Raw genomic sequence first — 17,984 nt, 5'->3', positions numbered from 1 at the left:
TATTCTGAATTTTTAGCTTGTCATGCAGCTGAAGCAACTACTTCATTTCACATCCATTCCTCTGTTCTGGGTCAGTGTTTCTGTTGTACTTCCTTTTCATCCCATCCCTCCAGAGATGCTGTGAACCTGATATGTTGGGCACAGCCTGCTCTTGATTTACCAACGAGTTAATAGCTCAACCCACTGTAGTTGGTAACTTGTTTCTTTATATGATTTCTGCTTCAACTGAGCCTATCCATGTTGCCTGTACAGCACTTCTGTACCACATCAGTTTTCTCTAAACCACTGTGATTTGTTTCACGCATCATTTCACCTGTCCTGATCATCAGAACTTTCTGTTCCATAGGGATCCTCAGGTAAAATCAGCTTCTGAACAACTGTTTTCATTCAGTAATATCAGTAACAGCTGTCTAACCAGATGGTGGGAAAAGTAAGGAGAGCTCAGCAGACATTGGAAAAACAGTGAAGAAAAAAGAGAGATGAGTGAGAAAAAGTACAGAAAAAGCAGAAAATGCTATTTAAATTAAGTTGTATGGAAAATAGAGAATGAGTAAATGGTAGAGAGGGGGAAATGACCTCCCTGATCATGGGAAGAATACAGGTGAAATATCCGTGCAATACTTAACTGTGAACAATACATTATCAGTGTACATTCATTTATTTACATTTGTAGTGCTGTTAAAGATTAATTTCTTAATTCAGGAATTTCAAAAGTCCCTATATCTGTTAAGTTTTACAGTTACTTTAACTTCTATTGAAAGTGCTTTTGAAGATCTCAGGTCCTTTTCCAACTCTCAGTCTTACTCTTATATGACAATATGAAGATACCAGAATTTTCTCCTGGGACAATATTTCTGCTTGGAGGATCACACATTTCGCTGATTATAAAAGAATTAAATTATATTTCACTTCTGTGAATATTAACCCAACATTTTTTCAATGACTATTCTAACACCTTCATGCGTGCATGGAGTAATGCTATCATTTACTGCTTTGCAAACTGAGAGGGAAGTGTTTTCTAGGAATTAGAGTCAGAGTAAGTAAGTGCAGGGTAATCCAGTGCACTGACTACCGGCCCACATAACCTACTACAAAGTGCTGTGAAATGAATGACCTCCATGCACTGAATCTTATGACCTCCAGATTGACAAAAAGTTAAACACACAAGTGTATTCATTTTCTAATCATCCTGCCATCCTAATCCTTCCTTATTTTAAATACAGAAAAATAGTTACTTGAATATAGAGAAAAATTTTGTCCCCATATAAAAAGCTATAAAACTTACTGAGTTCACTTGTGATCTTGCACATTATCTGTCCACAGAATTTAGCCTGAAGAGGAAGTAAATGTTCCATTTAAAATTGCTTATTTATAGTCAGTGTTATCTTTCCTTCTGTCTGTTCAAGATAAAACAACAATAGGAACAGATTTTTAGAAGTGAGAAATGGTAGCTTTTTAATACCTAAATCCCATTTAAAATTAAGACATGGCTACATTTAATCTGTGTTTGAAACTCTCCACTTGAACGGAAGGAAGGAAGGAAGGAAGGAAGGAAGGAAGGAAGGAAGGAAGGAAGGAAGGAAGGAAGGAAGGAAGGAAGGAAGGAAGGAAGGAAGGAAGGAAGGAAGAGGGGAACAAAAACACAAAATCAATTTTTCTAGGGCTTACTGCTCTCTTCCAAATAGTACATTGCTGTTTAAATTAGGAGTTGTAAAAGGAAATTGTGTTTAGATAGTTAAAAGTACTTAAAAAATCCTATACACTACAGTTACAACTGAACAAAGGTAACAGTTTGATATGACTTGTCTATGTATACATAAGATTAATTCAAAATTGGTTTATATGAAAGATTATTACATTAAGGGTTTCTTCCTGTTTTTCTTATATATTGACTGATCTACAGGATGGGTTTGCTAGTAATGATTACAAACAGTGGAGATTAGATAACCAAACAGTTCCTGTTCAGGACTGGTCATTGTTACATGCAGATTTGCAGATTTTATTTCTTTTATTATTTCTTCTGGGATCTTTTAACAACTGAAACTTTGTTTTAGAGACCATAAAGCATTATGTTAGGTATCTTACAATAAAATTTGCTGGCTTTTTCACGTTTCTACTTGTCCTCCAGAAATACATACTTGGTCGCTATTACCTCAGTAAGTTTCATATAATTTTGTAATATCGAGGTATGCTTTAAGTTTTTTCGAGGAAATGAGAAGAGCTACTTTAAACTGTTTACTCTGAGCCATCTGCTTATTCCTTATCGTATCTTCTGGCCTTCAGACTTAGGTACCACCTTTTCAAGATAAGCAGCTGTTTTCTTACTGAAAGTTTATCCTAAAACTGTTCAACATTTATTAACAGATTTCATTAGTTTTTCAAGGCTTTTGGCTGAATTAATGTGTTAACAAAGTACTTCGAAAACATTATTCCAAGAATCTGTGTTCTTACACCATATCATCTCACACGACCATAAAAATATCACCTCTAATGGAACCAGAGTTTCTTTTATCTTCTATCTGCATGAAAGCAACTTTTCACAGGATCTGGTAGACTAAAAGGACATCTAGATAATCTCTGCTTGACCTCTTATCAGATATCAGTTTCAGTGAGATTCCAGAACATCAAGCCCAGTTACGTTAGTCAGATTGAAGTGCTGCAATCCTCACTTATGCCTGAAACCCCATTCATTGCCCACCTCCTAATCCCTTTTCAATGTTGAAATTGCTTTTTTTTTTTTTTTCTTTGCCACTTGTCCTGTATCTCTATCTGTTTTACTCTTTGTATCAGAAGCATGTACATGCCTAACTTCCTCTTCTACTCCACTTTCTCGGTAAATTTATCTTTCTCATTCAGGAAGAAAGTTTGAGCCAAGCACTCAAATCCTAATTAGTTTCAAATGATAAAATGTGTCAAAAGATTCCTTAGGGATTCTTCAGAATTAGAGAATTTCTTGAAGTATGTAGGATAGGATAAGGCTTAAACACTTGTGATTTCACTAGTGGTGGTGAATCCATCAGTGAACTTGTTTGCTTGCACACTGCTGGTTTTGGAAGTTTTGGGGACTCTTTTGGCAAGGCTTAGCAATGTAAAAAAGCAAATTCTAACACACAACTCTGTCAACCTCTAACTATCAACTAAGCATTTTATAGAAATTGTGTCCCACTGCTCTAAATTGCCTGGAAGCATGGATACCTATGCACAGGGTCTGGATTTTGATAGCAAGGACACGATCATGCATTGTCTGTACCAAAATCCTGGTTTGGATGGATGCTAAGTATCTTTGGAAATCTAGCCACTTCACTCAAACAATTTAAATTACAGTAATTTTATTTTAAGGTGATCTGCCAAAAGAAATCTGTAGTAGTCTAAATTCTTCTCATTCTATTTAAAATAAATTAAAAAACCAACACCATTAATATGACATGGACGATGGGAGTTGCTCAAGTCAGTTTAAACAGACCAGAAATAGAGCCATCTAGAGCCTTGAAAAACTTGGCCCACTGAACACAAAAATTCTTTATGCTACAAGCCATGTATCTTCACAGGCATAATTAAGCATCAAAAGTTATACTATAAATATTTTGGAATGTATCTTTCAACTAACCAACAACTTTAAAAAACAGACTTTTCAAAACAGGTTTTCAAAATATAGAATTTTCTCAATCACTGTTCTGACAATATATCCGCTTTATAGATAGGTTAAAAGAAATGTTTCGTTATCACAGAAAGTAAAATTATAATCACAGTCAAGAGAAAATGATGTTAACTTTCAAACTAATATATGCTGAAAATATTTTTTCATTATTTGTAACTTCTCCATCACTGCTTTGCTTTCAGAGTACTCACTGATCTGAATTTATTTTGCATGTTGTTTCTTCTTAAGTTGTGGTTTCACTGGATTTGGACTTCATACCCAGTGTGCATCCTAATTCCAAATTAACATATGAATGTCTTGCTATTGAGCATTACTTAACCTTTACATGTACTTATTTAATACAGTCTGAAAAATAAATCCACATTTTCCACCTATAAATTAAATCTAAATCCTTAGTTAATGTATAGCACTACCTTCAAAGTTATCAAAGTATTTTTGGTTTTTTTTCATCAGTAAAGATTACTTACTTTACACTCCTGTTTCCTCAGTTTTAATGAAAGTTTTCCTTTTATTTGAATTAATGACATTCTCCACATCCCTTATATAATATAATTGGATTTAAATAGTTTAATAAAGTGCATTCTAATAGAAGGGGTGATAAGCTTATTACTGAATTAAGAGTCAGTAACACTGCAGAAGAAGAAGTTCAGACGTCTCATTCTTTTTTGGGGGAGCATTTTCATCTAATGTAATTACTTTTATATAAAATCTACACAAAATAATAGGATACATCATCTGCACCATGTTCTGCCATGAATTATCCATTTAAAAGTGTCATTGATTTTTTATCTCCACCTTCAAAATTGCAAAATATCATAGGAATGCAAAATATCATAGCAACCACTGTAGTTTGATGCAATACTTTCAGAACTGTCTTTCTTCTCATTCTGATAATTTTTTTTTTCCATAAGAAATCTAAACCTACTGTAAATGTTAACTTTAAAAAAGGAAAGTCTCTTTCCTTTTTTTTCCCCACAGGTCTGCAAATCTAATTTTACAAAACTCATCACCACAGAGCCAATAAATTATGTTTGAGAAAGTGAAGAGTTGGTCTCACTCTGATCTTAACCTAGAATTTAGTTAATTGAAAATCTATGCAAACTTGATCAACGTTTTTACAGTATACTACTAAAAGAGAGAATTTGAATTCATTCATTCACTACCTTTCAATTTATGCATTGCATTTGAGATTGATGGTAGTCTTGCTCTATAGGCATCTGAGTCATTAGAGGTAAAACTTCCTAAGACTTTGACTGGCCATTTGTGGCTGTGCTGCACCTCTTTACAATATAGCACTGTGTGCTGACTCCAGGCTTTGAAATTGTTCTACCGCTTCTTGGGAAGAACAGAAGATGGAGTGAAGGTGATTTTCAACACGGAGCCCGTGAGGAATTGTAAAATACTGTCATATGGTAAAATCAAGACGGAATTTACAGTTTGCATTGGTGTGGAAGTACAGATGCTTAGAGAAGTCAATTCACACTCAGTTATCCGCAAGAATTTTCCACTGATTTGCCACATTATTTTTACTTTATGATTGCTAACAATGTCTGGGACTATATGTGAAAATCACACAGTTAAATACATCCATAGCAAATAATCATAACTGATCTCAAAATGTACACAGATATCTTACTGTTTCTCAAGGAAGAGAATTTCAGTCATTATTCTTGGACAGAGATACTCTTAGATGTCATATACCTTTTATACCTATGTCATATTCCTTTTCAGTTTTTTACTTCCAGTCATTTTGAATAAAAATGTGAAAAATAGGTGAGGTAGCCAGAGTCATCAAAGTTAGTTAATGTGCTAAAAATAATATATGTATATATATTGGAATAAAACAGACTGTTTAAACAGTCTGAAATAAACAGCCAGTTAAACAAAATATGAAGATAAATCTGAGCACGTAGTGTTGAAGATGGAAATCTTAGACATCTGGATGACAGAATGCATAATGATGAGAGCTAATAACAAATCCAAATCTTCACGAAAATAAAGGTAAATCCCACTATAAAACAAAGTAAATCTTGAGAAAATAAGTTTGCATTTTCTTTTCTTTCCTTTTATTTTTTTCATAAAATGTTGTCAGCAGAAATCATGAAATCATCTTTATTTTGAAATATACTAACATCTCCCAGTAGTGCATTAAGGAATACAACCAGTTTCAGTAATGTTCACTCTTTCATTTTCTCTCCACTGACAACCACTTTAATTTTGATTGTAGTGTGTCAGATTCTTTCTGATGGATGATTCTACAAAGTGTGAATTTAGACTGATGTTTAGCAATCTCCTTATTTAGTCAGAAAATTCTAATATAATTTTGTTTGCCATCCCAGTAAGCCACTGTTTTTTGCTATTCTTGTAGCACCAGTTCGTACTAAAACCACTTTAGAAAAATGGATATTCTGGGGCTCCTTTTTGCTATCTTCAAATCAAAGTAATCTAGCTGGCAAGTAAAAAAAGTAATTTTTCTCGGCTGTCAAGCCTGCAGTTTTTACTGTATTGTGTATAGTTCAGCCTGGTTTCTGGCTATCTCTCTTATTACCAGTTCTAATAGCAGTCCTAAGATCCAGACAAAGCCCACAATAACTCATGTGGAAACTGCCATGATGACGCTTAAAGTTTGTTACAGACTACATATTAATCATTACGTAAATTCGCCATGGTGGTAAATTCATCGTGGCTTACCATAATTGCTCTTTCAATCAAAAAAAAAAATAATAATTACAAAAGAGAGAGAGAATCTGTGTTCTAAGATAAACATTTTAAAGCATAATTGAGGAGCTAAGTGTCTCTTTTACACTTGTTCCAAATTACTAAATATGAGCACAAGGGATGAAGATAAATTTAAGTTTTATTTAGGTATGTCATGTCAACCATAGAGGTTGCTATATATACATTCTGATCAGAAGAAACTTCTTGCTGTTATAATAGAAGAAAACTTCCAAGACTAGCTTTCAGGCTCTGTGTTGAGATTCCAGTTCATAAAGAATATTTTGAGCTGTATAGGTTTGATTTTACATTGCAGACAGACAGTAAATTTAGAATCTTTCACTGCTATTTGAAGACTATTTGCATTCAAAGTTCTCTCTTCCTGTGGTCTGGCAATACATTACTGCCTTTCCAGTTTCTGTATTTTAGGTAATATGCATGTAGAATAAGCTACAAAAATTAAACCTGAAAATAAAACTGAATGCTGAATGGTTTCTTCTGTGTATAAAAGCAACAGATTTAATCTTACACACTCAGAAACCTCTTTTTTTTTTTTTTTTTTTTTTTTTTTTTAATCAGAAAAGAGTATGTATCTATCGAGTGGACCTTGTAATTTTGTTTTTCAAGGCACATACAAGGTGTAATTGCACAGATCATGCGAGTAACATAGTATGCCTCTATGTTGACAAGAATAGACCAGCAGTGATACAAAGCGAGTCTCATGTGAAATCTTAATTGAAAGATTCCTTCAGAAATGTCTGAAAAATCTCACTGGCAGGTGAAGGTGTTTTTTAATCACTGAGAATAAAGACTTCAATCAATATGGTTCAAACTATTTACCCCAGAGCAGTAGAGCAGCGTTTTTTGGTTTTTTTTTTTTTTGAAATGGTGTTCATAGCTTCGGGCTCAAGGCCAAGAAAATTTAGCCTCCTGAGTTCTTAACAAAATTATTGTTTTCTCTATTATCTAGCAAAGGTGTTAATTTGCTTCCCAGTAATTAACTTCCCTATGTGATTGTCAGGAAGTTTAATCAATAGTATGAACAGATAGACCAAGCTGTCGTTCCTTCTGTGACCAATACTCGTCACCTCACCCCTGTGGAGGTGTCACTGTTTTAATAAAATGAACAGATGTGATGTGCAGAATTTCTTCAGAGAGCTAGTATCTAAATTGTTCCTCTTTGATTCCAAACATGAAGGTGCAGCCAATCAAATCCTGGCAATATAATAGCCTCAGGATCAAACCTAAGAGCATTATATGCCTCCTGCTAAAGCAGCACCTGACAAATCAATTTATTAAAGATTCACACTGCACTGAATTCTCAGACACTTTAAACGCTGTGATGATATTATAATAAAAGGAGGAGCAGAAGGCTTGATCTAATATAATTCTACTTATGTCCATTATGTACTGGACATAATGCAGTTCTCTTCAGAGCTGGTGACAGACTCATTCCTGGTGGAATTCCAATCTGCCTTGGCAGCTTTGGACTTTCTTTATTAAGAAGGATGTAACTCAACGGTCTTGCTTTTCTTCCAGAGCAATGTCGTCTGTTCTGATTCGTGGATTCTTAAATCTTCTCTTGTAAAATCTTGACACTGGTTATTTACTTCAGTGTGCTTTACAATAATATTTTGTTTCATTTATTTCTTTTCTTAAACTATTCCTCTCTGACATATTTAGTCTATTTGCTTTATTCGGTTTTTAAACTGTAGGAGTTATCAGTAAGACCAAGAACAATAAAATTAGCTTTTGAGCTGGTAGAGATTGTGCCTAAATCTACACATGAGAATTATATTCTATACATTATATGCATTTACAGTGCTATAGAATTATAACAATAGTAGCACTAGATCGAAAGTGGAATGCCTGTACTTCAGAAATATTTGTGTAACAGAATAAATCAGATCAGAATGTTCATATAAATTCCAAAATAATCCATCATTCAAAATGGATAAATTCATTGAGAATTTTTTCTTGATTGCTTGCAATTAATTCCAAAGAATGCCAAGCTGAAGGACAGTGATACAAACTTTTGAAAGGAGTTAAGATTCAGAATCACTCCTGAAAGAATAAGTAACAGGGTGAAGGAAATGACCTTGGAATTTACAGAGACAGCTATTAGAGTCTAGTTTGTTCATTTCTGAAAAGGTTTCATTTGGATTGGGAATAAGAAACAACTCACATATTGTTACAAGAAATCAGCATTCCTTCTGTTTATTCTGTTCATGCTGCCATGTTTAACTCCACATGATTTTCTCTTTTATTTATGCACCAAGATGAGACTGTGAAAGGAGTATCTGGGCTTTCCTTTTTCCTAAGAAATTACATACTAGCAAAGGATCAGAGGATCTCTGCTCAGCAATCCCACCTTCAGCTGCATTGATATTTTGCCCAGTTCTTTCCTCCTTGAAAAGTCTACAGTTTAGAAGAACTGCGGCAGTTCCTCTGAAGATGGCCTTGCTGCACTCCTCACTTCAAATAAATAAACAAATAAATATAGCCTACAGGGAAAAAAGGGAAAAAGAAAGAGAAACAGGAACGGAAACAGAAAGGAAGAAGAAAGAAGGAAATGGAAAAACTTAGCCCACTATAAGAATCATAGAAATTTGCTTTCCTCGGCACTTGCAAAGCAGTTAGATCACACCTGTTCAAACTGCCTCTCCAGTATTAAATGCTGAGCTCCTCTCCTCCTTTATATACAATTTATATTTACAGAGAGTATCTTTTCTTCTCCTTGTCCTTCAGAAAGTTCAAAAGAGAGTTTATTTGCTTTGGAGATGTGCTTTAATTATGGGGAGTGCAGAATGAATTATCCTAGATGGAAAAAAATATACGTATAAGAAAGAAAAAGAATTAAAGTTCACTTCTATTATATTTTCTATGAAGATATAAGGTGATTTTAAGCTGCAATTTTAGGTTTCCTTCAACTCTATTATTTTCAAAGATAGATTTCTTGAAATACAGCTCTTAGTGCTTTGTTTTCTCATCTTATGAGTCATGGTGGTCTATTTTAAAAAGCGTATATCTTTCATAAATCTCTTTAATAATATCTACACAATACTGAGGTAGCATTTCTTTGAACAGCAACGACATCCAGCAGTTTGAACTGTAGACCCTATTGCTTTTTATTCTTTCAAACTACCAGATTTGTGGTTTGAGGTTTCAATTTACAGCTGACACTGGTATTTGACTTGCTGTAATATTTTATGCCCTGGTTACAATTAAAAGCATTATTGTGGGAAAGTAATGATATTACCATGGTCATATTGTTAGAGTCAATTTTTTTTCACATATGTTCCTGTTTTATAAAAAAATGTGATGGACTGTTGGGACTTATGAGATTGTTCCTGTGAGATAAGTCTTGCTTCTCACACTAATTGCAGTTATAATTATGGACTCCAAGCAGGATGTAGTTGCCTGAACTATGAGAAAATGTAAGATTATTATTTGTATTACATGGCAACAATTAAATTTGGAGCCTACTGGGCAAAGTATTGCCCTATAAAGAAATAATAAGAGACAGGCTCTTCTCTAAAGAGCTGACAATCTGAACAGAAAAGACAGTTGTGATACAGTGAAGATGAAGAGTTATCTACAAAATGTTAGAGAATATTGAGGAGAAATTGCTAAAGTTCATTTGGCTCAGCTTGGATTGTTATCTCTTGTTACTCATTCGTGTGAGCACCAACAATACTGCCACAAGTGACCTGGAGATATCACAAGGGGCTACATGGCTGTGGAGGGTGAGGATGGGCCCTTCCTCATCCTTCTGAGTTTGCACAGAAATTTGTAATGCAGGGTTACTGTATAAGAATAATAATTTTTTAAAAAAGGAGAAACATAATCCAGCAGCATGTCTACCCCAGCGCACTCAACACATGAAGTAAATAAAATAAATCTGAACTACGCACGAGGTCACAGAGATAAAACATTCAGAATAGCAGAGAGAGGGAGGGACAGCTTCCCTCACTGCAGCATTGTGAATCCACTGCTCCTATTGTTATGGTCCAAGAAGATAAATGGCTTCCCAAAGTAGCAGTGGTTTATGAAGATTCGTGGTCTTTTACAAGTAGCTATCATCATAAATCAAAGCTACACAGAGCATGAATTAACTTGAGCAGATTTGTATGAATCGCTCTCATTTGAACTGGTGTGTAAGACTAGATGCACCATCACATGCATTTGTAAAGGACTAGTAAATTTTTGACAATTTGCCATAAACTTATTATCACGTTTTGTTAGTTGAAAAGTGTAACAGCTTTTGGTTATGAAGTATTATACAATTCAAGACTGTGATGGCAGAATTTTAATACCTTTAGTACAAATTAAGCTCTATAGAAAAAGAAGATACATATAAATGACAACTGCATAGATTTTACAGACAAGGCTTAAGTGTTGGAAATGCTGTCAATCAAGGTAATGAACACACAACATTTTATCCACTATAAAGATTGTCAAAGACTTTTTTATTGTTGTTCTTGGATAAATAAGGAAGAAAATGTATCATTAAAGTGTCATTTAGAGAAATGATAAAATAGCCCATTTCAATAGCTATCTAGTGGTAAATTTTGACATAATGATATGATATACAAAGTGGTTTTCTCCTACTGATAGTCTTTTCCTGGGCTTTGATAAATGGAAAAAAATGCTACAGTCTGAATTCTTATCCATAAGCCCATCTCAAATAGTATGCCACTGAATAAGGAACTCTTAAACTGGCCAGGCAAAACAATTTTTCAGGTATTTTCAGATTCCTTTTGTTCAATAATATATATATATATATTTTGCACATTTGAATGCTTATTCAGAAGAAAAAATAAAAGACAATTTAAGATTGAATTAGACTGTACAATCAACAATTAAACAAGAATATATATTTCCTGAAACTTTATGTTGTAATTTGACCGGAAGGCCACCTGGCAGCAACGGACCTGGGAATATGTTTTGAATATGAGTCATCAGTGTGCTCAAGTGGTCAAGAATGCCAACACCATCCTATCCTACATCAGAAATAGTGCGACCAGCAGGACTAAGGAGGTGAACATCCCTCTGTATCTGGCACTGGTGAGGCCTCACCTCAAAAGCCGTGTTCTGTTTTGAGCCCCTCTTTAGAAGACAGACATCGAAGGCCTGGAGTGTGTCCGGAGAAGGACAATTAAGTTTTGAAGGGTTTGGAGCACAAGTCCAATGAGGAGCTGCTGAGAGTACAGGGATTATTTAGAGTAGTGAAATAGAAGCTCAGAGGAGATCTCATTGCTCTCTGTAATGACCTGAAATGTAGCAAGGCAGGGGTCATTCTCATCTCCCAACCAACAGGCAATAGGACAAGAGGAAATGTGCTCCACCAGAGGAGGAGCACAGCAAGGCATGCTGCACAAGGAGCCTTTCTGAACCAGGGAGATGCCGGGGTAGTAAGGAGGCCCACAAGCAGATATCCATAAGAAGTTGGAATGAGCAATAGTTTTGCACCCTCCTATGAGTGTTATGCTCATAGCAGAAGCGAAGATCATTCCCAGACTTTACGCAGAGTGTGCCTTGGGCTGTGAGGAGAAAATTGCTGTGTTTCTAATCCCATATAGACTAGAGAGAATCACTTTTGTATTGATAGGGTAAGCAGTAGCTCTTATTTAAAAGAAAAATTAGGAACAATAATTGGATTTGTTCCATTTATGCAACAGAAGAAAGGGAGAAGAAAGTGCATTGATATTATGTGACATGTTATGCAAGCTTTACACTGCACAGTCAGATGTTTGCTTATGCTACCATTATTAACCCAGTGCTTTGGATTCCCCAGCTGGGAAAACTACACTGACTTCCAAGATGCTTCCAAAGATCCTCCAAAAAGGATCTTAAGAAACACACCTGCGCAGAACATTTTGATATTCTGGAAGAGTTCCAAAAAACCACTTGGCTTCAGATGAAGCAAAAACTGAAGTGTGCTATGGTCTTGTACGCATGAATGATCTTGTATAGGTTTTATAATTCAAAATATCAGGGATATGCAAAACATTTAGAGCAAAAGACTCAAGGGTCCTGCTCTCCTCCAACACAGAGAGCAGGCACCTTTTTTTTTCCTTGTTACAGGGAATTGTCAGATCTTTTGATGAGACTCACTGCATTTTTCTGGTCTCTGCTGGCTCTGTCTGCAGAGTACTTATCTGTGTATTCAGCATTGTGCCCTGCTCCTATACTGAATAACACTGAGAATCCAAGTTACAAGCTAAGTAGTTCTAGGTATTTATTACAGCCTAAACGTGTCTGATATGCATCTGACTCTAGCAGTAATGCTTACTTCCATTGTGATACTTTACATTTATTCTTTGCTGCTGAAATATGGTATGCAATTTCAATCTACTCACTACTAACACATGGAAGATAAAGCTTGCAGAAGGGGAAGGTGAAAAGTAAATGTGACCATCTATAAATGGAAAGTTATGTTAACTTGTTTGATCAATCACTGTATATTATATTTTTCTCAGTATTTGAAGTGAGTAGTAAGAAAAATTGTATTACATATGCACTTGATATCTACCAATGAAAAAATAAATTAGAAAGTACTGAAATCTTATCATATGTTGTATCAAGTATCATGTTTTAATATCATCACTTTGTATGTCTCCCAGCACTATACTACTAGCTGTTAATCTTCATGAATGGCTGGTATAATGTGTTGATTAGAGTGTAATAGTTTAATCATCTCTCAGTGGTAGGAGTTCATGTTCTAGTTTCACAGATCATGAAATGTGTCTGTTTAAGATATGAGCACATTATCTTTCCTTTCTTTTTTTTTCTTATTTTTATTTTTTTCAGAAGGCACTATGTAACCATGCTCATTTTATCTCTGTCTCTCTTTTACCTGCAGTGTGGTGCTCATTAGCATGATCATTCAAGGCACAGGGATAGTCAAGGATGATGTTTATTACAGGGAAAAAAAGAGCACTTTCTTATTGGAAATGCATTTGCATTGCAAGTTAAAGACTGTAAACCCTCCTTATCATGTCTAAACACTGCATCTGATTAGTTGTTAGCTGTAAAGCTTGCAAAGGACAACAAATTGACAATGGTTCTTAAGTTATTACACAAATATGAAAATTGAAAAGGCATATTCTGAGTACTCTCTCCTCTGGGATGTATATATATATTTTTTGGCATCATGAACCTGAGTTTGAGTAAATATACCAGTGTCTCTGAAGAACAGAAGAGAACGTAAAAGTTATCAATTAAAACAGGTATTTAGGAATGCAACTTTTGGATCTGATCCTTCCTGAGTGCATTAGTACACTCTTCTGAAGTCAGCAAAGCTTGGATGATTTATACAACCTGCAGATCTGAGTTTTGCCAAAGGATGTACTTTGAAACAGTTCACTTACCCCTATTTATCTTTTTTTTTTTTTTTTTTTTTAATAATTATTTTTAGCACCAGTAAATAAATTTGAAAATGCACTCTTCAGGCTTGCATGGCTTCACCAAACCTGCTTCAGACAAGTCAGACTTAATCCCTTCTCACAGTAGTTGTGCAAGCCTTGAAGGAAAAGGAAGTTTGGGATGTGCTTTGCAGGGAGATTAAGGTGTAATTTTCTCTTTGTTACTTGGGAATTGTTTTCCTAGAACTGCACCAAGAGACAAAATGCTGCTCATCTGGTATAGTAAAATTTTCAAAATACTTCTATTGAATTTAACTTTTTTTCAGAAGCAAAAACAAAAACAAAAAAAAGTAATACCTGGGGTTAGATGCTTAGTCTTTTTGGACATGGGATAAAATTAGAGGGAAAAAAAAAAAAACCAAACCCACAAAGATTAAGAGTTAGGCTTCAAATACTTCATGAAATAAGCAAAAACCCTCATTTTCCTTACTTTTCTCCCAGAGATAGCAGAGGGGCAGTGGTACTGATCTCACAAAGAGAATAGCATAAGGCTAATATCCAAAGAGGAAGGCATGGCAAGAAAATGAATAACACATTGCCAAAGAGATTCCAGATGAATCATTAAAACCACTTTATTAAATATTAAATCATCCTCTTTGCCCCTTCCCTTTCATTTTGTACCTTCCAGAAGGTCTTTCAATACTATTTATCTTCCAGTGAATGGTAAACCATCACACAATATTCTATGGCAGAAAATACCTGTTTTATTTCATCCTGACCCTGTGCCCCACTGAATATGGAGGTTGGCTGATCTAGCTCGTTTAGGAAAGAAATTTCTTATTACTCTGTTAAAAAAAAAAAATATATATATATATATATATATCTTTTTTTTTTTTTTTTGTTTTCCTATTAAAATATTCTTCTATAGAAAAAACTAAACCAAGCAGGCATACCTCTTGATTTGATTGTAGTAGAATATTCTTTCATATTAGCAGACATTTTCCCTAATCAACCCTTTCCCAAAAGAAATCTAAACTTACAGAAATATTAAATATTATAAGCAATTTTAGTTCTAAGCAGGAGGCTGCTTCAGCCTGTTGGATCATTGCATTCACAATATACTACCCAAAAGGTGCAACTGGAAAAGTGAAAGCAATAGGATGAGTGACTTTTATGCAGTAAAAAGCAGCAGGAGGGCAGACAAAATTAAAGTACAGAAATATGGAAACAAGAAAGAATAGAATATATATATGTATGTTATATATATATGTATATTCAAGAGTGGTATTTATTTCCTCTTCCTCTCTCCTTCACCTCATTCCCCGATGCTCCCAATTAGAGCCCTTTTTAGATGAAGTTTATTAAGGTTCAAAAATTATAATTCAGCTTGTAAATTATACTGCTCATGAAAATAGACTCACTGATTGATAAGATTCTGTTAATGAGATTCAATCTATATATCCTACATGGACTAAGCTAGCAGAACAAATCAAAAAGTGAGGGATATTCACAGTATGAATTCACAGTTAATATGTGGATTAAGAACTCTTTCTTTTGAAAGTCTAACTTATAATGGCTTATTGTAGTCTAAGAAAGAGTAGGTTTGTGACACCATATTTACTTGAATTTCCTAAGTATTGGAATATACTTCATTTAAGATCATTTTCCATCTTCTCCATATGGGTCAAAGTATAGTGGTCTTTAAATGTGCTTTTACTTTTAGGCCCTAAATTTGAAGGTGAGTAGCTCTGATTCTTATTTAATCCTTATGTTCTCCAGGTTGAGAAATAATGACAAGCTTGAATTGCCTTTTAAGATCAGTTTAATATTTATGGCTTTAATTACTTTTTTGTTTTTAAAATAATATTATCACAAAAAATATGGTTAACTTTCTACTTTGAAAACTTCCATTCTAAAATTGCAAAAGATCATTTGAATATATTAGAATTTCAAGAATAACCAAAGAATAAGTTCATTTTTACTCTAAAAATAGCTACAGATACATAATTAAAACCTAATAAATTTTGTCTCTTTTTTTTTTTTTTTTTTTCAGATGAATTCAAATTATTTATGAAAAGGCTGCCCATGAATTATTTTCTGAACACATCTACTGTAATGCATTTGTGGACAATGGATTCTAATTTTCAACGTCGCTATGAGCAATTAGAAAACAGCATGAAGCAACTATTTCTCAAGGCACAGAAGATTGTTCACAAGCTCTTTGGCCTTAGTAAGAGATGTCATAAACAGCCACTCATCCGTATGCCAAAGCAGAGGTAAGAAAATTTGCCTGTTAAAATCTGAATAACTCAATGTTTCATGCTAGTATCTCCTTAATGGCATGGATGTTATAATGCATGACACACAGTATATGTACAGAATATAGTCTTTGCATTTCTAGAAGTTAAACAATGCCAACCTTCAATATTTTTCTGTTTGTGTTTTCCAAAACGTCATGGGAAAAATCATAATAAAACCTGATTTGTATACAACTTTACTATTAGAAGCAACTTCAAAATAGCATGAACATCCAGATTCACCCCCTTTGGTTTGCCCCTTTTTTACAGAATTGTATTTTCAGTGGAATTTGGCCAATTGTAACAGTGCCAAATAATTGTATATAGAATACTGAATACCTATTCTGAAGCCAGCTTCACTATTTTAAGAACTTTCCAGGTCATTATACAGTATATACTACATACTATTGATTTCTTGTCTCATTTGTCAGATATAAATTAGATTTGAAAAGATGCCTAAGGAAAGAAAATGTGTTTTAGTTCTGCCTAGAAACTGAGAGATCCCGAAAGCTTGCTAGTCAAATCTGTATTAACATAAGTGCTTATTGTGAATTGCTGATCGAAAATGGCTTTATTGAAAGTAGTGGAAGGACAGTAGAGTAAATCTGAAATGAATGAGCTTTTAGGGAAATTATTCTTCTGAGCATCATGGGATTAGTCCAGTGACTCCTGAATTTAGCACATTTCTCCATCAGTTTTGAAGAAATCTAGTTTAGATTCAGTGTTCCAGAACTGCCATGGGTACTGCACTGTCCTTTGCTTTCAGCTATGCTGAGGCTCCAATAATTTCTTTGGCTTTTGGTAGCACATAGCTATTCCATCCTCTTTTTCTTTCAGAAGGTGGTAGCCATTATGGCTCTCATGCTCTCTCTTTCTACACATTGTGCTCTGCTTTGTGATTTACTAGTTGAAACAAAAACATATAACTTTCTCTTTAGGAGTAATTCCTTAAAATGCAGGAAACAGAATCCACCCTCACATTATTATTTTTTTCCCCACCAAAATTGAAAATAATCAAGCCCTTCAGCATAATTTTTGGGGCTTTGATCAGGCATTGAATATTGAGTATAGATGAAATGGGGTGCAAAAAGCTAACATCAGTTGAAACTGATCACAGCACATCTGTCATGCGTTTGTTATATTAAATTTCATTTTTGTGTTGTTGTTTGTAGTTGTTGCTGTTGTTTTTGTTTTGTTTACAAAAGGCAGAACATGTGAGTTCACACTTTATTTGTTGATAACAAATGTAACCAGAAATGAGTGCTCTTGTTCTACAGGGAGTTGTACTAAGCTTCCAGGGCAGTTTAATTTTGCAACACATTTCTAACATAGAAATATCAGAACTTACTTCTAAAAAAGTTACATCTTGTTTTCGTGACCACACGTTTTTTTTGCAGTCCATCCAGAATATGATGTTGACATAATGATGAACAGAGATGGCTCAAGATCAATGCTAATGGCATTTTTTGAAATACTTTTCTAGTGGAATACATTTAGCAAAAGTGAAAATTTTCCAAGGATGGATTCCAACTGATTATCTAGGAAAATTGCCTTCTGACATCAGGGGTTTTATGGCTGAAAGAAAGAGCTTTAAACTGAGAAATGTGAAGGAAAGGTCAAGCTAAACTGATTTAATTTTCAAACTTGGTTAAGACAACAACAAAACCTCACGCAGATAGTTGGAGATAGAGGAATGGATAAAGAACTCAATGATGGAAAGAGGAATAATAAGAATGTAAACACAGATCTTGACACAATAATATTCTTGTGCTTCTAGTGGTAACAGTATACTTAATCCAAACACAGTGCTGAATTTGTCCATAATTAACTGCTAACAGGTAAGTAGCGAATGAATAGGAAAATTGAGTAATGCAATGGAGAAGCATTAAATATTGATCAGGCTATAAAGCTGCTGAGATACCTCAACAGAAAAGGAGTAGAATGAAA

The 17,984-nt window shown here is 34.4% G+C and overlaps 1 protein-coding gene across 2 annotated transcripts in view; it reads left to right on the top strand.

The window, feature by feature from the left end:
- The window catches only part of BRINP3 (BMP/retinoic acid inducible neural specific 3), a 181,722-nt gene that overhangs the window by 128,891 nt on the left and 34,847 nt on the right, over window positions 1-17,984 (top strand). For both annotated transcript variants that reach the window (XM_042873983.1, XM_042873984.1), the window contains one exon: window positions 15,794-16,016. In XM_042873983.1, coding sequence (XP_042729917.1) covers window positions 15,794-16,016 — 223 coding nt within the window. The remainder of the gene's footprint in view (window positions 1-15,793; window positions 16,017-17,984) is intronic.

The sequence above is a fragment of the Lagopus leucura genome, unplaced genomic scaffold (genome assembly GCF_019238085.1).
Source record: "Lagopus leucura isolate 7727_CA_CO unplaced genomic scaffold, USGS_WTPT01 Super-Scaffold_100009, whole genome shotgun sequence".
NCBI classification, from domain to species: Eukaryota; Metazoa; Chordata; class Aves; order Galliformes; family Phasianidae; genus Lagopus; species Lagopus leucura.
The sequence above is the reverse complement of the archived record's forward strand: the minus strand, read 5'-3'. Positions and strand labels throughout refer to the sequence as shown.